The sequence below is a fragment of the Oculina patagonica genome, chromosome 3 (genome assembly GCF_052425735.1).
Source record: "Oculina patagonica isolate OP01 chromosome 3, crgOcupat, whole genome shotgun sequence".
NCBI classification, from domain to species: domain Eukaryota; kingdom Metazoa; phylum Cnidaria; class Anthozoa; order Scleractinia; family Oculinidae; genus Oculina; species Oculina patagonica.
Genome location: NC_135760.1, coordinates 5,269,799 through 5,290,036, shown reverse-complemented (window position 1 = coordinate 5,290,036; position 20,238 = coordinate 5,269,799). Strand labels below are relative to the sequence as shown.

The 20,238-nt window shown below is 41.1% G+C and overlaps 1 protein-coding gene and 2 pseudogenes across 2 annotated transcripts; 2 read left to right on the top strand and 1 right to left on the bottom strand.

Annotated features, from left to right (window-relative positions):
- The first annotated feature begins 718 nt into the window (after window positions 1–718).
- Window positions 719–6,081, top strand: LOC144645096 (uncharacterized; annotated as a pseudogene). Its single transcript, XR_013569224.1, has 3 exons — window positions 719–4,038; window positions 4,703–4,806; window positions 4,930–6,081. The product of XR_013569224.1 is annotated as an uncharacterized LOC144645096 (transcript).
- Window positions 6,082–8,434: 2,353 nt separating this feature from the next.
- On the top strand, window positions 8,435–11,641 carry LOC144645099 (uncharacterized; annotated as a pseudogene).
- A 1,229-nt stretch (window positions 11,642–12,870) lies between these two features.
- LOC144645197 (uncharacterized) lies at window positions 12,871–14,710 on the bottom strand. The gene has a single exon (XM_078504688.1). It carries the CDS (start codon window positions 14,254–14,256, stop codon window positions 13,498–13,500), a length of 759 nt encoding a protein of 252 aa, XP_078360814.1. The 5' UTR covers window positions 14,257–14,710; the 3' UTR covers window positions 12,871–13,497.
- Between the last annotated feature and the right edge of the window lie 5,528 nt (window positions 14,711–20,238).

Genomic DNA, 20,238 nt, shown 5'->3' with positions numbered 1-20,238 from the left:
TGATTGCACTCAAAAGTATTATTTAAGAGGGCAAAGGGTTTATATATTCACAATCTATTCCGACAAGGATTTGTTTCCGAGAAACATCGCTGTGATTCCTTGCATTCCGAGAAACTTAGAAAGTAATGCAAAGCAATTTCTAGAACAAGTCTCTGGGCTCAGTATATGAAGTGTATACCTGAGACAGCTCAAGGTTCCATCTAAAATGATTAAGCATAAAGAAATAAAAAAATAAAAGTGAAAATGAAAATATATATTTAAAATCACTAACAATATACAGTTGTGCGTCTTTACAGGGGTCATTAATTACATTCGGTAACCATGACATCGAGAGCTAAGTCGTATTTTATTGGCTGGGCCATTGACCCCTGCCTGTACTATATATGACAGGCATGCTAATTTTACTCGCAGATTGTAAACAGCCTCTTTCTCAGCTGAAAGTGCTTTGTCATCAAGTTGTTTCTTAGTATTTTTAAAACGACCTGGCTTGCTCGTCGTAGAAACATATTGCCTGCTGCACCCGCATCTTGTTTATACTACAGATGTAATCCAAATGAACGTGACTCGTCCGCGCTGTCCATTGCACATTTTGAATTTTTTTTTTCTGCGTTTGCTGATGGCGGGGGAATATTACCCACTGTCATTTTAACCACAATCCAAAACAAACGGTACCTAATCAACCGTGCCCACCTAATCACCTATTAGTGAAACTAGCCGTGTTACAGTTGTGCGTAATTACTCTGGCGTCGGCACGTCGCCGATCACTATGAGAGCTAAATCGTGTTTTATTGGCTGAAGCTTTGACACGTGCCTGAACTATGACAGACATGCTAATTTTACTTTCGAAATGAAAAATCCTCTTTCTCGGAAACTGAAAGTGCTTTGTCATCAAGTCGTTTCTTAGTATTTTGAGACGTCCTGGCTTGCTCGTCGTAAAAAACATATTGCCTGCTGAATCATCACTCAATTAGAACACATTCGTGATCGACTCCAGATCCGATGTGATCTAAGCTCCTAGTAATCTGCAGCTCAGTGAGTATGAACTTAACTCGTTTATCATAATATTCAAAACGAGATTTCTCAGAAAATTGACAGCAGATTATTTCTAAGAATTTTGAATTGGAGCGACGAACATGGCAGCTGCAGCCGCGGCTTCGTCCGCTTGTTCTTCTGTGTCATCCCTGTATGATGTATCGGCAGAGAAGACGAATGGCACAAGACTGGCAAGACTTCTGATTGATGGAGGAACGCATGTTCTACGGGAGTTTTTACATTCTATTTATCCACCTACGACATTACAGCACGTATTAAACAACAATCGCCCAAAATTTCAAAATTTGAAGTCAAGACGTGTAATAACTGGCGACCAATGGGAAAAATTATATCCTTCTTCGGGTGATCCGCCAGACTCGGAAGCATTCGACATCACGCTGTTGCATTTATTGCTTCGTGAACTCTGTCATCTGACAGCGCCACCGACAGGATGGCACAAAATGCCCGCAGACAGCGATGCCAGTCTTGAGGCAAACGTCATTCGAATCAAGTTCTTCAGAAATGAGCTGTGCCATAGAGTTTTTACCGGCATTCTAATGAGCGAATTTGAAGACAAATGGAACAAAATTTCTCATTCGCTAGTTGCCTTAGCGGCTTGACCAACAGGAAATAGACCATCTCAAGACGAAGACCATTGATCACGACACAGAACGACGAGTAGACGAGGAAGTACAGAAATGGAAGGACTTGATTTTGAACCAACTGAGTGCAGACCTTAGAGGAGGAAGTGCAACATTTGAAAGTACACATTCAGCGGCCCATTCACTCAGAGCAAACTTCTCCTCATGAGCTCTCCAACTGCCTTCCAGATGAGGTTCCAGATGTGTTTGGTCGGTCAAAAGAAATTCTAGAAGTCATAAACGCTGTCCAAAGTGGAATCGTCCCCATTGCCGTCATAACTGGTGGGCCGGGGTTTGGAAAGACCACTGTGGCAAACAAAGTGGCCCACACGCTTGCTAAACCAGAATATTGTCGAAGAATCTTATGTTGCTCTCTAGCATCCAAATCAACATTAGAAGATATAGCCACCACAATGATCCTTACTTGCGGTAAAAACCACTCTCAGCCGCCAGAGAATCCCCAGCACTGGGTTCTAAACTGGAGCAAACAACAACCGGAGAAAGTTACTTTCGTTCTGGACAATGCAGACGATGTCCTGGAGTCTGGTAGTCGAGATCAATTTGTTAACATGTTACGGGATATGAGAGCCTTATCGAGACAGAATTTGACATTCGTAATTACTTCTAGAAAAACGGTCAATGCGCCTACTTATCGACTTTAAAATCGAGAACATTAGGTTAACCACTTTGTCTCTGGAATCGGCGTCAAACCTTCTTCTTTCAAAGGTCCATAGCGCTGGAAATTAGGCAGAAACTCTCCCAAGACGACAAAAATCGTTGAATTGTGTGGTTGTGTCCCTCTGGCGCTCTGCATTGTTGGCTCGTTGCTTTCAGACTACAAAGAAGACAAATTAATCCAAAGTCTTGAGAAGAAACCTTTAGATGTTCTCCAGGACAATGATATTTCCCTCGAGAAAGCAATCGAGACTTCATTTGCTCTTTTGACTCCATTAGAACAGGAGGCGCTGGCCATTTTGCTTCCGTGTATCCAGGTTCGTTCGATTCTGATGCTGCCGAAGCTGCAATTGTGGCAGGACCAGATACTGGAACTCAGCCAGTTGTGCGAATTCTTCGTTCGCTGAAAAACAGGTCTCTTTTAGAGCAGCCAAGCTCATGTAGATATGAAATCCATCAACTTATTCAAGCATTTGTAAAGAAGGTGAGTCAAGGCAGGTGTTCCCAAGCCCTTAATCAAGGAGAGAAAATGGCTTGTGCTCACTTTATTTCTCGCCTTGCTGACAATGCTAATATGTACTGGAGCAAAGACAAGTGCAAAGAATCTGTTGAAACCTTCAATGAAGACAGGCACAATTTTGAGCATTTCCTTCAAGTCTACGTCGACGGAAAAAAGAGGAAAACAGAATCTCGATATCGTCGAAGCCTGTAAAGCTTTTCTGGACGATTTTCCCCAGAAGTGCATGTATTTAGAAAGGTGTGTTCTACCGAAGTTTTACATTTTGATTCTCGAAAGGTTGTTAGAGACGTTTGACTCAGAGACTCAACCAGTACACAGAGTGGAAGTTTTGTGCTCTCTTGGACACGAAAGCAGAAAAGAAGGAGACAAGCAGAAGTACCAAAAGCTAATGGAGGAAGCGGAAAAAGTTCATACAACGAATCATGAAGAATTTGAAACAAAAGCGTTATCAGAAGTCTACTTCTGCAATAGCTGTGCTCGCTTTCTTTCGGATAAAAAAGACCCCAAAGAAAACAAAAGAATAGAGCAAGAAACCGAAACTGCTTTGAAAGTTTGCCGTGAAAAGTTAGGTGATCATCCGGAAACAGCAGCAACTCTTTTATTGGCAGGAATAATCGCAAAGCGCCGTCAAGAACGCGATGAGGCAGAACAGAAGTTAACTGAGGCGTTGGAACTCTTTAAAAAGTGCCTTGGTAAGCACTTTATGACTGCTGAAACCCTCAAGGCCATTGCGGACCACCACTTCTTTTTTCTTGGAAAGAAACAAGGCCGACTTGGGCATATGCCTTGTTTATTATGAAGAAGTCATGGAAATTTTCCATGATCTCGGAATGAGTGGGAACAAAGAAAGTGTTTTGACTCTAAAGAACTTTGCAATGTGTCACATGAGAAAGAAAAACTTTGACGAGGCCATGGAATTACTTACGAAAGCAGAACAGGTTTCCGAGCAAGAATTAGAGGCAGATCACAAATGGAAAGTCCAGATAAAGACAGAAAAGGCCATCCTGCATGAAAGAATGGGAAATCCAGACCTGGCGAAAGCCGTAATGCGTGATGGACTATTGATGGGTAAAAAACTAAATCTACCAATAGATAAGATGGGAAACAAAGACGAGATACGAAAATTTATAAATAGTTATCGGGAGTCATTCACGGAAGAAGAATTTCCACGTAAGTAACAGATTCACTTTTAAACAAGTAGCAACACAAAACGTTGCGCGAACAAAATATTTTTAATCGCCATGAATTGAATTTGTATTAAAGCCCAAGCACTAAAAGATACAACGGGGAGCGGCAAGTTCTTGATCCTTACATACGTTGACTTTTAAGTTACACTTGGGGTCAGTGACATTTGGAAACGTCTCCCCTAATATTAAATTGCTCGATGATGAACTTGTTAGACCATATCTTGTTTAGTAATTAAAAAACCCTTCTGGTCAACAAAGTAAAGTAACTGTTAAACAGACCAACATGTTGCGTTTATGTTGCCTACAATAATTATGTCACAACAAGGTCCAGCAATGTTGGAAGATGTTGGATTAAAATGTGAACACTGGATCAAAATGTCTTCTTCGCCCCTTTTTTAGCCTGTCTGAGTCTGGGATCGTTTGACCAAGTCTTTATCGCTCCTTTGCTATGAACCTTTGCATGGACGGATTGCAATTTAGAGAAAGATATCATGTACCATTGAGTCGTACGTTTTGTTTCACTTGGTATTCCGGTCATGCCTCTATCATGTTGTTGCAAAATCTTCCTTCTTTGGCGGATGAAATTAAATGACATAGTGAATTTTGAAATGCTGCTGCTTCCCACTAACAATGTTATCATTCTTCAGGGATTGTCCAAACTATTCCACAGGCTAATGAAACCTGGATTGCCTGCGCTTTCAAAGGACCAAAAGATGTCAGCGTGGACCCAAAGAAGTTTCAAAACATTAAGGTGAAAAATATGGCATAACGTATAAAACACTAGGTTGTGTTTTTTTAAAATAGAAATAAACATTGACGTTTTTTTTATGCCAACCAGGACGTAAAGGTTAACTAAAACGTTTTGCTTTTCTAGCGCCTTGACGTTGAAAATCTCACGCTTGGACCAGGTGGCAGAAGATACGGAGCACGTGGAGGAACGGGGACAGTAGGCGCTGAATCTGGTTTACGCGCTACTGCTGATGTTTCTGCTGCTACTGCAGCTGATTCGATAGCAGATTAACTCAAGGAGTGCGAGGATGCTTTTTCAAAAGCAACGTTTTAGAAAGTAAATTTATCTATCAGTCAGATAGGTTTGCTAGTGGAATGCACTGTCAAAGCAACATGTAAGACATGTAAAACCGGAAGTTGTAAGTAGCAACTCAGCGTGTTTTATCCGCGAATTTGATTGGTTCTACAATTTCATCTGATCTCATTGTTGTCAACAATCATAACATGATCGCATGATTGATAAATAGAACATGATCGGGCGCGCGTTGCTCTTAAAAGGGGAAATTATTCTCGATTTTTAGCTAATAAAATACGTAAATTCGTAGATATTAGAGTGTGATCCTGTAGAGCGTCTACTTAAACAATTAGACTACTCGCCCTCGTTTTCTATGATCGATAGTCAACTCGGTTGCGCCTTGTTGACTATTCGCTTATATAAAACTCGGGCTCATAGTCTAATTGCACAGAACGCGGTATTCACATATATTTGTATGCTATCAGTATATTTTTCGAGCAGAGTAAACCATGCCTCACAGATGAGTATTTTCTTGTAGTTAAATTACGTTTGAAATTTGCAATCTTTGAAGAACACTAGACAGTATACGTAGTATTTTTACAGCCCAAATTGAGTTTTCTTCAACACGACACCCAAGGTAGCATGTACATTACAACAAGGAGAACCGTTAAATTGTTAGTCAGATTGTGGCTTCAGTTACAGATGCTGTCATCTGTTATTTTTATTTGCTCTCTGCGAACTGAATAAAAATTTATAAAACTAACCGAGTAAAGTAAGGATAAATTCATAAACATTAAAAATGCACATTTCTTGGTAACCCTGTAACAGTACTTAGAACAGTAATGTTCTTGTTTTATTAGAAATTAAATCAAACGCAATATTAATCCTGTTTACTGGTTGGTTTCTGTGCCAGAGCTGAGATCTATGCCCGTTGTTACTAGTCAATTCATTGAAGCTTGTGAAATGATTTCAGAGTGATTAAAGTTGTTACCACCAAGGAAATCCAGAAGTGAACTTTCATCTGTAGAAAGTGGAATAGAAGTAGTCTTTCTGAAAGTTCCCCTTTTACAACGTGTTGTAACATTAACATTTAAAACATTTTTTTCTAGTTAACCGTTGCAAGGTAGTTTTGGAAGACTGGGAATGAGGGGGGGGGGGGGGGCGTGCGTGTCACGATTTCACAGCTAAAGATAAAAACAAAGGTTTATTCCAACTACAAAAGGTTCTCACGCGAAAGGCTTAAAATCCAACTTAAAAATATATATAAGATTTGGGACCTAAAAGACAACAACACCGAATTTTCGATCAAGTGGTCCATTGTCACGAGAGCAAGCGCTTACAGGGGAAACCCGTCACGCTGCAATTTGTGTCTGACGGAGAAGCTCTGCATACTATCAGCTGAAGATACACCTTCTTGAACAAAAGATCTGAGCTTGTTACCAAGTGCAGGCACGAAAACAAGTACTACACGGCCAATCAGAGACAGGATCGTTCCAACCGTGACCAACCGTCCTCCATGAACGTAGTTTAAATTGTATTTCACCGCATCTAACGACACAGTCTGATGATCGCTTCGTGCGTTAAATTCTGAGTAACTGTCCGTGAAGTTTCTATCTTTAATTATTGTATAAGATTACGTGCTTAAAGTTTTGAAATCGATGCCTTAATAGTATCCATTCCGATCACAATCACGGTAATTAAGCGTCCATTTTGATTCATACTAATTGATCGTTGCTATTTCTGTCAGGCGGATAATGTTTGTACTTATTATTGTCACGCGACTTGTTTCCGACACCTTATCAAAAGCGATTTTTCCAAGCAGCCGAAAGTAGGCTTGACTTAAATTCAAAGTACACTCCAGCATGTGGCCGTTGAACAGTTATAGGACTCCGATAACAGCACAAAAAGAATACAGACACACAGATTCATAAGCATTTATCTGTCACAGATAATTCTTAAATATCTTAAAAAGGTCAACAAAGTCACAGATTTTCCTTTGTTGTTTTGTGTCTGTGACTGATAAGAACGTTTTCAGCCTCACGTTTCAATAAACTCACGCACACTACCAAGCAAAGTTTCATGGTTGACCTTTCGCGTGTGTCTTCGAGTAATATTCAAATTGAAGACACACAAGGAAAATAATGCCCACGGGATCAGTTGTTTTGAACTAGTTTAATCAGCACAAATTCTAACTTGCCTAAGCTAGCTAGTCAACTGAAGTCAAGGCACACATGTGGTTCGACTACTACGGTCTATTACATCTTTGAAATCGGATCTAATCAAAAATGGAAACGGCAAAAAAAGGTTTTCCTGACATATTGTCGGTCGACATACCTACAGTTCTGTAAGGCGCAATCCTGTTTAAGACATGCTTTTCCCCTATATTGCTGTACCAAAATCATAAAACACATTGTTCTCACGAAACGGTAGCTATTATCAGATTGACTAATATGACTAGAATGGTGGGAATCTCGTGTGATTGCTTTTATCACTAAGATAAACAAACAAAAAGCTTAAAAATAAACGCAACTGTCAGTGTAAACAGCATCTGCAGACCTCTCAAGTCTCACGATTTTGTCCTGAGACTCACGGTTTTCACTTCAATCTCACGACGAGAAACAGAAATCTCACGAAAAAACAGAGTAACAAGTCATTTGATTAGCGCCTGGTTTTAGGACTCTTTAAGTTATTTTTGTCCGTCAGTTGATCAATCTCCCGGTTTTCACTGAAATCTCCAGATTTTTTTACCTCAATCTCTAGATTTCCAGTGCTTTGAGGTTGAGAAGTCTGCATCTGTTTTTTTTAAATCTGATGATCGCATTTTTCGGCATTTACTAAAAAAACGAAAATTTTGACATGGCGGGAAAAATATTGACATGGCGGGAAAATTCCGCGGCCTCAGAAAGCAAATACGCATGGAATGCACCTTGTCCCCTGTAGTATTATCTTGTGTCGTCATGACTACGTCATGACGTCACAAGACAACAAGACTGCCCAGGAAGTCGGTGGACGGACAAAACATATTGTGCTAGTTTCGCTATTGATGCTATTGATTTTGCAATGCGACTACTGTTGTTCCTGTGGATTAGTCCATGAAATTGGCCGCCAGTATCTGTATAGCAACTTGAAGCAAGCTGACTGGTTGTATAAAAGCCGTATGACTATCGGCTACATATTTTTGCTATAACGTCATTTACATATGACTAGCACGCTTAAGCTAAATATAAACTAGTAGCCAGGCCCCAGACCCCGTTGACACGTTGTAGTCTAGATTTCTATTAATAACCTGTTATCAATATCCCCTCAAAGGAGACGTTCGTGATTGACTCATGATCAGATGTTGTGCAAGGTCTAAGCTCGTATATCATATTCAAAACGACATTTCTCGGAAAATTGACTGCAGATTATTTCTAAGAATTTAGAACTGAAGCGACGAAAATGGCAGCTGCAGCCGCAGCTTCGTCTGCTTGTGCTTCTGTGTCATCCGTGTATGATGTATCCTGTGTATCGGAAGAGAAGACGAATGGCACAAGACTGGCAAGACTTCTGATTGATGGAGGAACGCATGTTTTAAGGACGTTTTTACATTCTATTCATCCACCCGCGACATTACAACACGTATTGAACAACAATCTTCCAAAACTTCAAAATCTGAAATCAAGACGTGTACTATTTGATAGCCAGTGGGAAAAATTATTTCCTTCTTCAGGTGATCCGCCAGACTCGGAAGCATTCGACATCACACTGTTGCATTTATTGCTTCGTGAAGTCTGTCATTTGACAGCGCCAGCGACAGGATGGCACAAAATGCCTGTAGACAGTGATGCCAGTCCTGAAGCAAACATCATCCGAATCAAATGTTTCAGAAATGAGTTGTGCCACAGTGTTTCTACCGGCATTCCAAAGAGCGAATTCGAGGACAAGTGGAACAAAATTTCTCATTCGCTAGTTGCCTTAGGGCTTGATCAACAAGAAATAAACGATCTCAAGACGAAGACCATTGATCACGACACTGAACGACGAGTAGACGAGGAGGTACAAAAATGGAAGCTTGATTTTGAACCAAGAGTCCAGACGTTAGAGGAGGAAGTGCAACAATTAAAAGTACACATTCAGCGGCCTATTAAATCAGAGCAAACTGCTCCTCAGAAGCTCACTAACTGCCTTCCAGACGAAGTTCCAAATGTGTATGGTCGTTCTGGAGAGACAGGTGAAGTCGTAGAAGCTATTCAAAACGGAAACAAAGCAGTTGTTTTGATAACTGGGGGACCGGGATTTGGAAAAACAACTGTCGCCAAAGTAGTGGCTCATGAATTAGCTCAAGCAGAGAACAAACCAACTGTGTTGTTTTGTAGTCTCATATCAATGAAAACTTTTCATGAAGTAGCTACTGAAATGATCCATTCAAGCGGCACAATCCAGACACAACTGCCAGAGAATCCGGGACAGTGGCTTAAAGACTGGAGCAAACAGATCCAAACGCAAGTCACCTTTATCCTTGACAATGCAGATGGTGTGCTTGAATCCGACGATCGAAGTTCATTCCTAAGAACCTTAGGTGCCGTAAGAATGTTTTCAAAACAAAACGTGACATTTGTCATAACTGCAAGAAAAACATTCAAAGATTCCGACTTGCAGCCGCAAGAAGTACGGCTAAATCCGCTATCACCTGAAGAGGCAAAATATATTCTTGAATCTCGAATCAATGACCAAGATGTCCGAGAGAAGCTTTCCAAAACAGAAAAAATAGCTGAGCTATGTGGCGGGGTTCCTTTGGCACTTTGCATTGTTGGATCGCTCCTTTCAGACTACACCATAGACAAACTCATAAAATATCTGGAGGAGGATCCTCTGACTGTTCTGGAAGATGATGAAGCATCAGTAGCAAAGGCAATCAAGACTTCTTTTGACCATTTGACAGAAGCTGAGCAAGATGCCTTCGTTCTTATGTCTGTGTTTCCGGGCTCATTTAATTCAGATGATGCCGAAGCTATTATGGAAGCATGCTTAATCACTGGAACTCCGCCTGTTTCTATCCTTCGCTCCTTGAAAAACAGGTCTCTTCTCGAGCAGCCACATTCCTGCAAATATCAAATGCATCCACTCATTTACGCCTTTGCGAATGAGATTGCTCGGAAGAGGTATCCACAACTGTTAGATCGAGCAAACAAAAAAGCTTGTGTTCGTTTCTTGTCACGTTTTGTTGACAATGCAAATGCGTACTGGAGCAAAGACATGTGCAAAGAATCTATTGAGTCCTTTAATGAAGACAAGCATAACTTTGAATATTTCCTTCAAGAATATGTGCAGGCAAGGAAAAACCAAGATCATGAAATCATGGACGCATGCAAAACCTTTCTCGACGATCTTCCTCAGAAGTGCACGTATTTAGAAATGTGTGTTCTTCCGAAGTTTTACGTTTTGATTTTGGAAAGGTTGTTGCAGACGTTTGAGCCAGCAATTCAACCAGTGCACAGAGTGGAACTTCTGTGTATTCTTGGAAAGGAAATAAGAAAGAAAGGAGACCAACAAAAGTACAAGAATCTCGTGAAGGAGGCCAGAATGGTTCACTCAAGGAATTCTGATAAATTTAAAACAATGGCGTTGTCAGAAGTCTACTTTCGCAAAAGTTACGCTCGCTTTTTTTCAGAAAAAAACGATCCCAAGGAAAACCAAAAAATAAAGCGAGAAATTGAAATTGCCTTGAAAGTCAGCAAGGAACAGCTGGGTGACCATCCAGAAACAACAGCAACTCTTTTATCTGCAGGAATAAACGCAAAGCGTCGCAAAGAATATGTTGAAGCCCACGAGAAGTTAATGGAGGCGTTGGAACTTTCAAAAAAGCTCCTCGGTAAACACTTTATGACTGCTCAGGTTCTTAAGAACATTGCGGACCTACACTTGCAATTGAATGACTTAGACACATGCCTTGAGCATTATGCAAATGCCATTAAAATGTTCGAACACCTCGGAATGGGCGATAGCAAGGAAATAATATTGACTCTAAAGAACTTTACAATTTGTCACAGGGAAAAAAAAACTTCGATGAGGCCGAAGGAGCATTTACAAAGGCAGAGCAGGTTGCCGAACGAGAGTTAGAACAGGATCACACTTGGAAAGTGTTGATAAAGACCGAACTGGCCTTCTTGTATGACAAAATGGGCAACTTAGAAAAAGCAAAGGAAGTGATGTTAGAAGGACTTTCGATGGGCAAGAGACTAAATTTTCCAATAGCTCTGATGGGAAGCAAGTATAAGATTCGAGAATTCATCAAACTGGATCCTAACACTTTCCCGGAGGAGGACTTCCCATGCAATTTCAAGTGGTAACGATTTCCTTTGCAATTTAACTTTACATGAAGTCAAGCAAATAATTCTCTTTAATTTCTTTGACTGTATTTGACCCATGTAGTAAATGGGGTTCTCAGTTGCGCATTGGAAGATCGTTTAAAAACAAGACTTTAACTCAGACTTTAACTCATTTCATATGAATACTCTAAACATTTCAAATGTTCAATGTACCTTTATGTTATTTTGATTTTAGTATTTTTTAACTGCAGTGGGTAGTACCGTATTTATTGGATTAAGCGCCCTGGGCGCTTATTAAATTTTTGGGCCTTGAGAGTGGGCGCTTATTCGAGGTGAGCGCTTATTAAATTTTCACCATTTTCAGCAAGAAGCAAGTGTAATTTGTATCAAAACAATAAATAATAACAAAACGTGAAGATGTACCAAAGCAGAATTTTAACTGGTCCATGAAAGTTTCTGTAAAATACTAAGAAAAAATCGGTCTTCGGGCAAGTCTCTTAGTAGTACTTACGAAATTTTAACACCTCTTCTGCACTTCACCTTTCTTGTGGGGTGGGGGTGGGCGCTTATTCGAGGTGGGCGCTTATTCGAGGTTGGGCGCTTAATCGAATAAATACGGTAGGTCACATGATCCCTAGCAACATGTTCATCATTAGATTATTTGGGGGGCTGAGCTGTTTAAAACAGATAAACCTCTAGCATAGCACCCCTAGTATTCTTTTAACCGAGTACAATAGCTGCATGGTCACAATGTTTGGGAAGGGTACCCATTTGATGGTTCCCACGTTTATGCCCAGTGCCCGAACACAGCGAAGATGGCTATAGAGGTTTCTGGTTTCAACTCATTTGAGCACTTATCAAACGGTTGCAGGTGCAACTCAGTAACAAATTTCATGAAACTCATGTAAAACAATGTGATAATGAGCACAAATGATTTTGCTCCCTGAACGCAAATTCCCAGGCACCCAGTGCAGCGAATGCGCCGGTGTTTCCTGGCAGCGTTTGATAATTTTTTTTTTCCTTCTCTAATTGTATAATAAATTTTGTTGCATTTATTAGGACAACTATTACACAACAGTTTGAAGTCTTAAATTTTACTCGGCCTTCATATTGTAAAGGGAAGAATAATTTTGCGACAATTAGTATATCCAAGGAAAGAGCGTGGAGAAGGGGTATTTTTTCTGTGGTGTACTGCTGAAATTCAAAGTTGCCCCCTCCCTTGCCCGGTAAGTTATATACACACACGTTTTGTAATAAAGATCCCCGGAACAGAAAATGCTTCAGTCTGCATCTTCGTTAAGTGAAATCGTATTTAAAGGTGAACACATTCCACACTAGCACAGGCCAAAACCCTGGACTCTCACCCTCCACATTCAGCGGTACACTCATGTCAAAAATACCTTTCCGCTTCCCGGCTTTCCCTTCCCATACCGGGAAATAAAAATAGTTTGTTGGTAGATATGAAGAGTTTTTATCTAAACAGTAAGTATATTATGCACAGAAACCAGTTAACTATACAATGTGATCAATGTAATTCGTCTAAATTAGGTTGTTTAGTGTCCATTCGAGGAGAATTAAAGCCATTAATTTTTTTACGTCTTCGAATTTTTTTCTTTCAAAATTCACTGAAGGCACGGTTTTCTAGTGCAGTCCATCGCCCGGAAGGAAACTCGAGGGACTGGACTAGAGGTTTTCGTGTATGTGGTTGCTAAGCAACCGTGACGTATCACTTAAGATTCGGAGAGTTTGTGAGTGCTTGTTCTATTTTCTGATTGGACAAGAAGTACATCAGATAATTTTCATGAAGATTTGGCCAAGACTATTACTATTGATACCCTCCGGACTGTGACATGTCTTACTATGTCAGTATAATATATTTAAGACACCATGTTAAACTACATTGCCTCAAAGCAACTTTGTTCGCAATCTGTCTACCTTAATCTACCTTATGTACTGTCTGTCTTCAGTGTCTTGATAAAAAAATAACCTTATCATGCGGTAAATGTGTTTACTGGTTTAAAACCACCTCAAAACTAATCTACATCGACAAAATAAAACATAAGGATTGTTGATTGTCCTCGAAATATTTTGTTTCTCTCCAAGGAAAATTTCATTGCGGAGTTAAATCAACGGGCTCGCTTTTCACACTTTCGGGTTGAATTTTACGCAGAGCAACATCGCCTGGTACAACATCCTTGTGAAAACCCAAATCGATTGAAGGCGCTCCCGACTTTGACAACGGTAAATGTTCCGATTTAACGTAAACCTCGCTGCCGAAATATTTAATGGGTTCTTCACATCGATGCTCGGTCCTTCGCCTGAGTAAAGGCAATAATAACGCCACAGAAATGAGCAAACCTCCGACAGAGAGAACAGATAGTCCTGATATGACAAAAATATCAATGAAAAGATTGATTTGGTTTAGCTCGTGTCTTTCCTCGGTGGTCAAATGGGCGTTCCGGGTCTTAGGGGGTTTCTGCGGCACCATAAAACCCATTAGAATCGCTATAACTCCAATTATCAACAGTACACAGCCAAACGCCACTCCCCAATTACAGCATTCAGAGGATTGCGCCCCTTTTTCGCGACCAGGGGCGCAATCGCAACAAGTTCCTTGCTGAGGTATCGGTTCGTACATATGACGGTGGTACCCTCGTATGAGACCTAATCGTGGGCCATGGCTACTGTCCGTGTAATAATAATATGGTTGCGGTGCGCCAGAATTTTCGTGATATGCTGCGTGAAGCGGATACACGTTCGCGTTCATCGAATTGTTCGCAGCTCTGTTGTTCGAATAAAAACCAGCATTGTTCGTTGCCGTAGCTTGGTATGAAGTGGGTTGATATCTTCTTTGTTGATCATAGGCCATTTTGCAAATTTCTTGCGGAGCGATCTTGCATGATTAAGTCGTCGCTGGCGCCATCTGTTAAGGCGAGGATTTCATCCTCGTTTTTTTCAGAGCAGTGGAATCAACCCAGCCAAAAAAATCAGGAAATTACACGACGATGATACAATTCTTAATTCATGTTGCCATCGTTGAACACTTAAATGTTTCCTTTGATTGTCCTCTGACGTAGGTCGGCGATTAAAAGCAATATAAGGAAATAAACAGATCACGGTCTTTCTCAGCAACGGCGAAAAAAATCCGTCGTAACGCGCATAAAAAAATGATTCCTTTTATGGCCCAACCACTCCTTTAGCGATCGAAAACACGACCAGAGTGTTCAAATAAGCTAACTTCGATTTCTAGCTTTGTGAATATATATTCCCGTTTTTCCTGTTAACTGATAATAACTGACGGGAAGGCATATCTCCATAGCGCCTTCAAGCTCTTGCTGGTATTTACCCGCATGCCAGCTGAATAATTCATGATATCTCAACCTAATGTCAGTAGTGAGGCGATCTGATTGGTTTGTTGAACGGTAGACAATAGGTTGATTTGAACGCTTTTGTTGGGTTAATGGTTGTTCAATTCAAAGAAAATAAAACTAGTAATTTGTATTTTATGTTTCTTAAACCCCAGGACTTGACAACAGACAAACTCATTCGTTTTCAATTTTTTTTTCGGCCCGTATAAATCTTTCGGTCAATATTGTCGGTGAAACCCACATATCAAATGAATTGAAGTTTTGAATAAAATTAAAATAAAGTAAAATAATGAAAATAAAAGTGAAACAAGAGTTGGTCTTAAAATCGAGCCTGAAAGATGTGTCTTATTTTAAATTTTACTGAATAAAAGCAAACCTAAAAGAGGAAGAAAGATCAAGTATTTTGCTTTACCGTGGGTGTGTTGTTTATTAAATGTGGCGAATGGCCCGTCTTTTTGACGCCATTAGATATTTTTATTGAGTGAGCAGAATTGCTCGGCTTGTTCGCAGCCAAAAATGCGTTGACCCTGATCGAAAAATGCAATGGAGACTGAGCGAGTGAGAAAGAAACTGAGATTCCTGGCTTCAGTCGGAGATAGCCCCTGTAGACCACTTAATATCAACACTGCTTAATATTGACAGGTTAGTTGGAAAACTCAGTTGAATCAAAGAATATATTTCCTTGTTTGTGAACGATACATTTTCTGCAAATCTTCTTGGCGATGAATAGACCAATTATAAAATTACAAGATATTTAATTTGTTGCTTGACTGACGAAACGGCGTCGGGTGTTTTTTAACAGGAAAACAGAACTTTTTTGAAGTTAACAGAACACCTTTTCGTTGTACTTCTTTAAACGAGTTATAGGAACTTGTGTCAGAACGTTTGGAAGACCTCGTCGTAGCCATGGAAACGCTTACCCCACCCTCAGGGCTGTCCACCTTTTGCCGGCATAATTTTGAGCATAATCGATCATTTTTAAGGATGTCTTGGCATTGCCGATCAGTTGACATCCTAAAAAATTATTGGGTGACTCAATAAAAGACATGTTTTCCCCTGTCAGTTGTCCTTTTTTCGGATGAGAATAATTATTATAGCATAATGAACATAAGCATGGGGTGACAAAAATCGACCACACTCGGTGGACAACCCTACCTAGGACTCTTGTAGTTTACGTGTAACGAAATAGGCCTTATCACGGTTTTCGACGCCATCTTGAAGAGTAGGCAAAGCGGGTACAAATTACAGTGTTTGTATGGGCATCCAACGGCAAATATCTTTTACAAAAATTGAATTCTGGACAACTTATGAAATTTAAAGTTAAGATACTAAGCATAGGTTTTTTTGCCGAGTTTGAAGGATGTACGTAGCTGGGCTAGAAAGCGTTAGTTACGTTTTTAATTTCCCATACATTTGTCTATAATTATTCCCGCGAACAGCGTCAATAATGCGGAAAAAATACAGTCAAATGTATGGGGAAATTAAAAACGTAACTGAACGCTTTCTAGCCTAGCTACATCCTTTAAAATCGGCAAATAAAAACCTTTGCCTAGTATCTTAACTTTACAATTCATAAGTTGTCCAGAATTCAATTTTTGTAAAAGATATTTGCCGTCGGACTCCCATACAAACACTGTAATTTGTACCCGCTTTGCCTACTCGTCAAGATGGCGTCGAAAACTGTGATAAGGCCTATTATATTATGGGTACTATTGATTCAGCGTAGGACTAGGTTTGACATGCATGAAAAAGTTTACCGGTACCTACAGTCGTAACCTGCGATCAGGCGTTCTTTTTTCTTTTTACGAAAGCGAGAGGGAAAAAAGAACGCCTGATACATTTATTTAACCGGCCGCCAGCCGCCCCCTAATTTACATAAACTAATGTGTCGTCGAACTGTCAAACCACTCTTTGTAGTTGGCGGCAAATTCGAGACTCGGATTTCCACAAGGCGTGAAAAACGTCTGCAATAAAAATTGTACATGTACAGCCTGTATTTAAACTTCGCCGTGTTGAGATAAAAATGCTTTTAGTAGCTGGGTGAGATGGCGCTTGCGAACATATATTTATCAGTTGTACTAGATGCCGTCCCTTTATTTCAGCTTACACACACAAAAAAAAAAGGAATTCACCGACAAGAGCTGTTTTACGGCAGATAGCATCGGTCACTTTTGTAAACATTCCAACATCTCTGGAATATTGTTTTCCAGGCCCGTAGGCTGGGGGGGTTCGGGGGGTTCGGACGAACCCCCCCCACCGCCTGAAAAGGTCCGGTCTGAATGGTGTAGCATTAATGTACCGGTCTGAATGGTACAGCATTAAAGGTCCGGTCTGAATGGTACAGCATACATATGGCCTACGCGCATAATAAAATATCCTGAAGTCTATAGCCCGAGCGGTGCTGTTTTGTGGCAAGCAATGTATTGCTTTGAGAGGCGATAATGAGGATCTTAACACACCCAGTAACCCTGGAAATTTTCTTGCCCTGCTTAAGTTGTTAGCAGTGCACGACAGTGTGTTAAAAAGTCATTTAGAATCTCCTGCAATGCGATGTGTAACACACTTGTCACCCCAGACACAAAATGAATTGATTGAGGTCATGGGCAAGCACATTATTCTGAAGGGTATACTGAACGATTTAAATGCTGCACCTTACTACTCTATTTTAGCCGATGAGGTAACGTCCCACAACGAAGAGCATCTTGCTATCTGTGCCCGGTTCGTTGACGAAAAGAAACTGATGTTAGAGAGGAGTTCTTAACATTTATTAAGCTGGAAAGGATAACTGGTGAGAAGATTGCAGAGAGCATCCTTGCGTTTCTCAAAGAGAACAATATACCAGCAACAAACATGCGTGGCCAGGATACGACGGTGCAAGCAACATGTCATCTAGCACAGTAGGCGTACAAGCACGGATCAAGAAGGAGGCCCCGTTAGCCACGTACGTTCACTGCAATGGACACTGCCTCAACCTCGTGATCAGTAAGTCGTGTGCTTTACCTCAGGTGCGTAATGTCCTAGACCGCCTGAAAAATTGCTGTCGCTTCTTTCTAAAAGCCCTAAGAGAAGTGGTCTTCTTGAGCTCATTGTCAAGCACAACGTTGTTAACGAAACAAAGAGAAAACCTCTGTTGGATCTGTGCAAGACAAGATGGGCAGAACGGCACACTGCTTATCAGCATTTCTACCAAGCTTTTGTTTTCATTGCAGAAGCTCTCGAAATGATTGGATTCAAACGTCACCTTAATAAGTATGGTGACATGTATGCCGACTGGGACCCAGCAAACCGTAATGAAGCCCAACAAATTTTGGCAAGTGTTACGTCCTTTGAGTTCATTGTCGTGTTTATGGCAGTGTACCAATATTTGTCGCACCTGGCTGGAATCACGGTTAAGCTACAGAGAGCAGCTCTTGACATCGTGGAGGCCCATGGCATGATCACAGAAGTTGCTAGTTTCTACCGAAAACAAAGGGAAGATTGTGACAAAACCTTTTCAGCTGTTTACACTCAAAGTGTTGCAATGGCAGAAAAGGTGGGCACTGCTGCCGAAATGCCTCGAATTACGTCGAGACAACAGCATCGTTCCAATACCGAGACTCAAAATCCTAAAATTTATTTCCAACGAAACGTGGCAATTCCTCTCCTTGATCACATCATAATGTGCATCAATGAGCAGTTTTCACCTTCGGCGACCGTTGCCGCGTCACTGCTTGGTCTCGTACCAAGTGTTCTCTGTTCAAAGAATGTTAATCTTGAAGCAGCTGTTAACAAGTACAATGATGATCTCCCCTCCCCTGAAATGTTTGAAATGGAGCTTATGCGATGGAGAGGTCGATACCTGGCGATGGAACCGGAATTAAGGCCAGCTTCACCTGCAGTGGCAATCAAAGATTGTGATGATGACCTCTTTCCAAACATCAGCATTCTTCTAAAAATTGCCTGCACCATACCAGTAACGGCATCATGCGAATGTGAACGAAGTGCAAGCACGTTGCGACGACTGAATAACTACATGCGAGCGTCAATGGGAAAAGAAAGGTTGTCCAACCTTGCGCTTCTGCACATTCACTACGATACCCCCGTGGAGCTAGACACGGTAGTCAACTGTTACGCCCACCTTCAGCCCCGTCGACTACAACTGGAAAATCTTCTTCAGTAACGGTATTTTTTTTTAAATTAGTGGGACACTGGTAACTAATGGTCCGTTCTAAAAGAAAACGAACCTACCCGGGCAAAAACCAGCCTACGGGCCTGTTTTCGAAGAACATCAAAACCACTTCACGGAACCAAATTACGCATTGTCGCTCACTCTATTTGTTCTGCCTTCAGAGAGTTACACTTGAAATCTGTTAGGGCTTCAGCTAACGTCGAAAAGAACTCGTCCTTGCAGTAAACGTGACTCGTCTTTGCCATTACCAGCTTCTGACCGGAAGTCTCTTTGAGATACGACAACCAATCAGTCCACACCACTCCATTGAGTATTGTTTCTCGACCAATCAGACAAAAAACCAGAATCTGTTTTTTTACATGACTTTCGACAAGCAAATGTATCATGCCCTCCTTCCCCCGCAGCAGTAGGGAGGGAGGGAGGGGTATGGTTTCAGGTTACTACAGTCGAAGCTCTCGTAAGCGGACTGCGGACCCCCTCGGGACGCAAAAAAAGTGTCCGCAACTGGAGCTGGCCGCTTACGAGAATGGTTCTTGTAAGCGGTCACTAGAGGTGTAGGGAATAGATGGCCGCTTACGGGAGCTTGCCCAGCTAACATAATGCTACTATGTATGTAAGTGGTGTTTCGAAATGTAACCGGACATGGATGACGACAAAACAAACACTGCATGAAATATGGTTCTGTAATTAGTGTAAAATCATTGTGACGAACGGCGAAGTGAAGTTGATTGATAAAAACAAGGAATAGTGGTTGTTAATAGGATTTTCTTTGGGGTGTCCGCTTACGGAAGCTTTTAAACAAAGAAAAAGTCTAAGTCGTAATCTCTGCAAGTGTCCGCTGCCGCTTACGGGAACGGCCGCTTACGAGAATGTAAAAATACAGAGTTTGTATGTGAGTGAAAACGGGGTTTCAAACCAGGCGGCCGTAAGTAGAGCTTTCCGCTAACGAGAGTGTCCGTTTAGAGAGCTTCGACTGTACCCAATTTCGTGACAATTTTGAGTGCAAGAATTTTGTTGCTGCAAACTGCACGAACGCGCGTGCACGTTCAAATTTTTGCGGGAAATCGTCTTTTTGTGGGAGGTCGTGGGAAAATCGACCAAACTTAGCGTAACATAAAACCGCGAAAATTTCATACAGTTTTCGGCAGTTCCCGAATCCCGATGTGTCGCTACCTGACGTCATCTGTAACTGCACTGACGGGTTTTCGCGGAAAAGAATTGGAATATTAGTTTGTACTCAGACGTGACAATTTCCATTTGTGTTGGACTGTCTGCTCGGGCACAAAATTCTAATCTCCAGTAATTTACCAGAATG

Coding starts and splice junctions, on each gene's coding strand:
- LOC144645197 (XM_078504688.1), bottom strand. CDS start 14,256: ATGGCCTATGATCAACAAAGAAGATATCAACCCACTTCATACCAAGCT.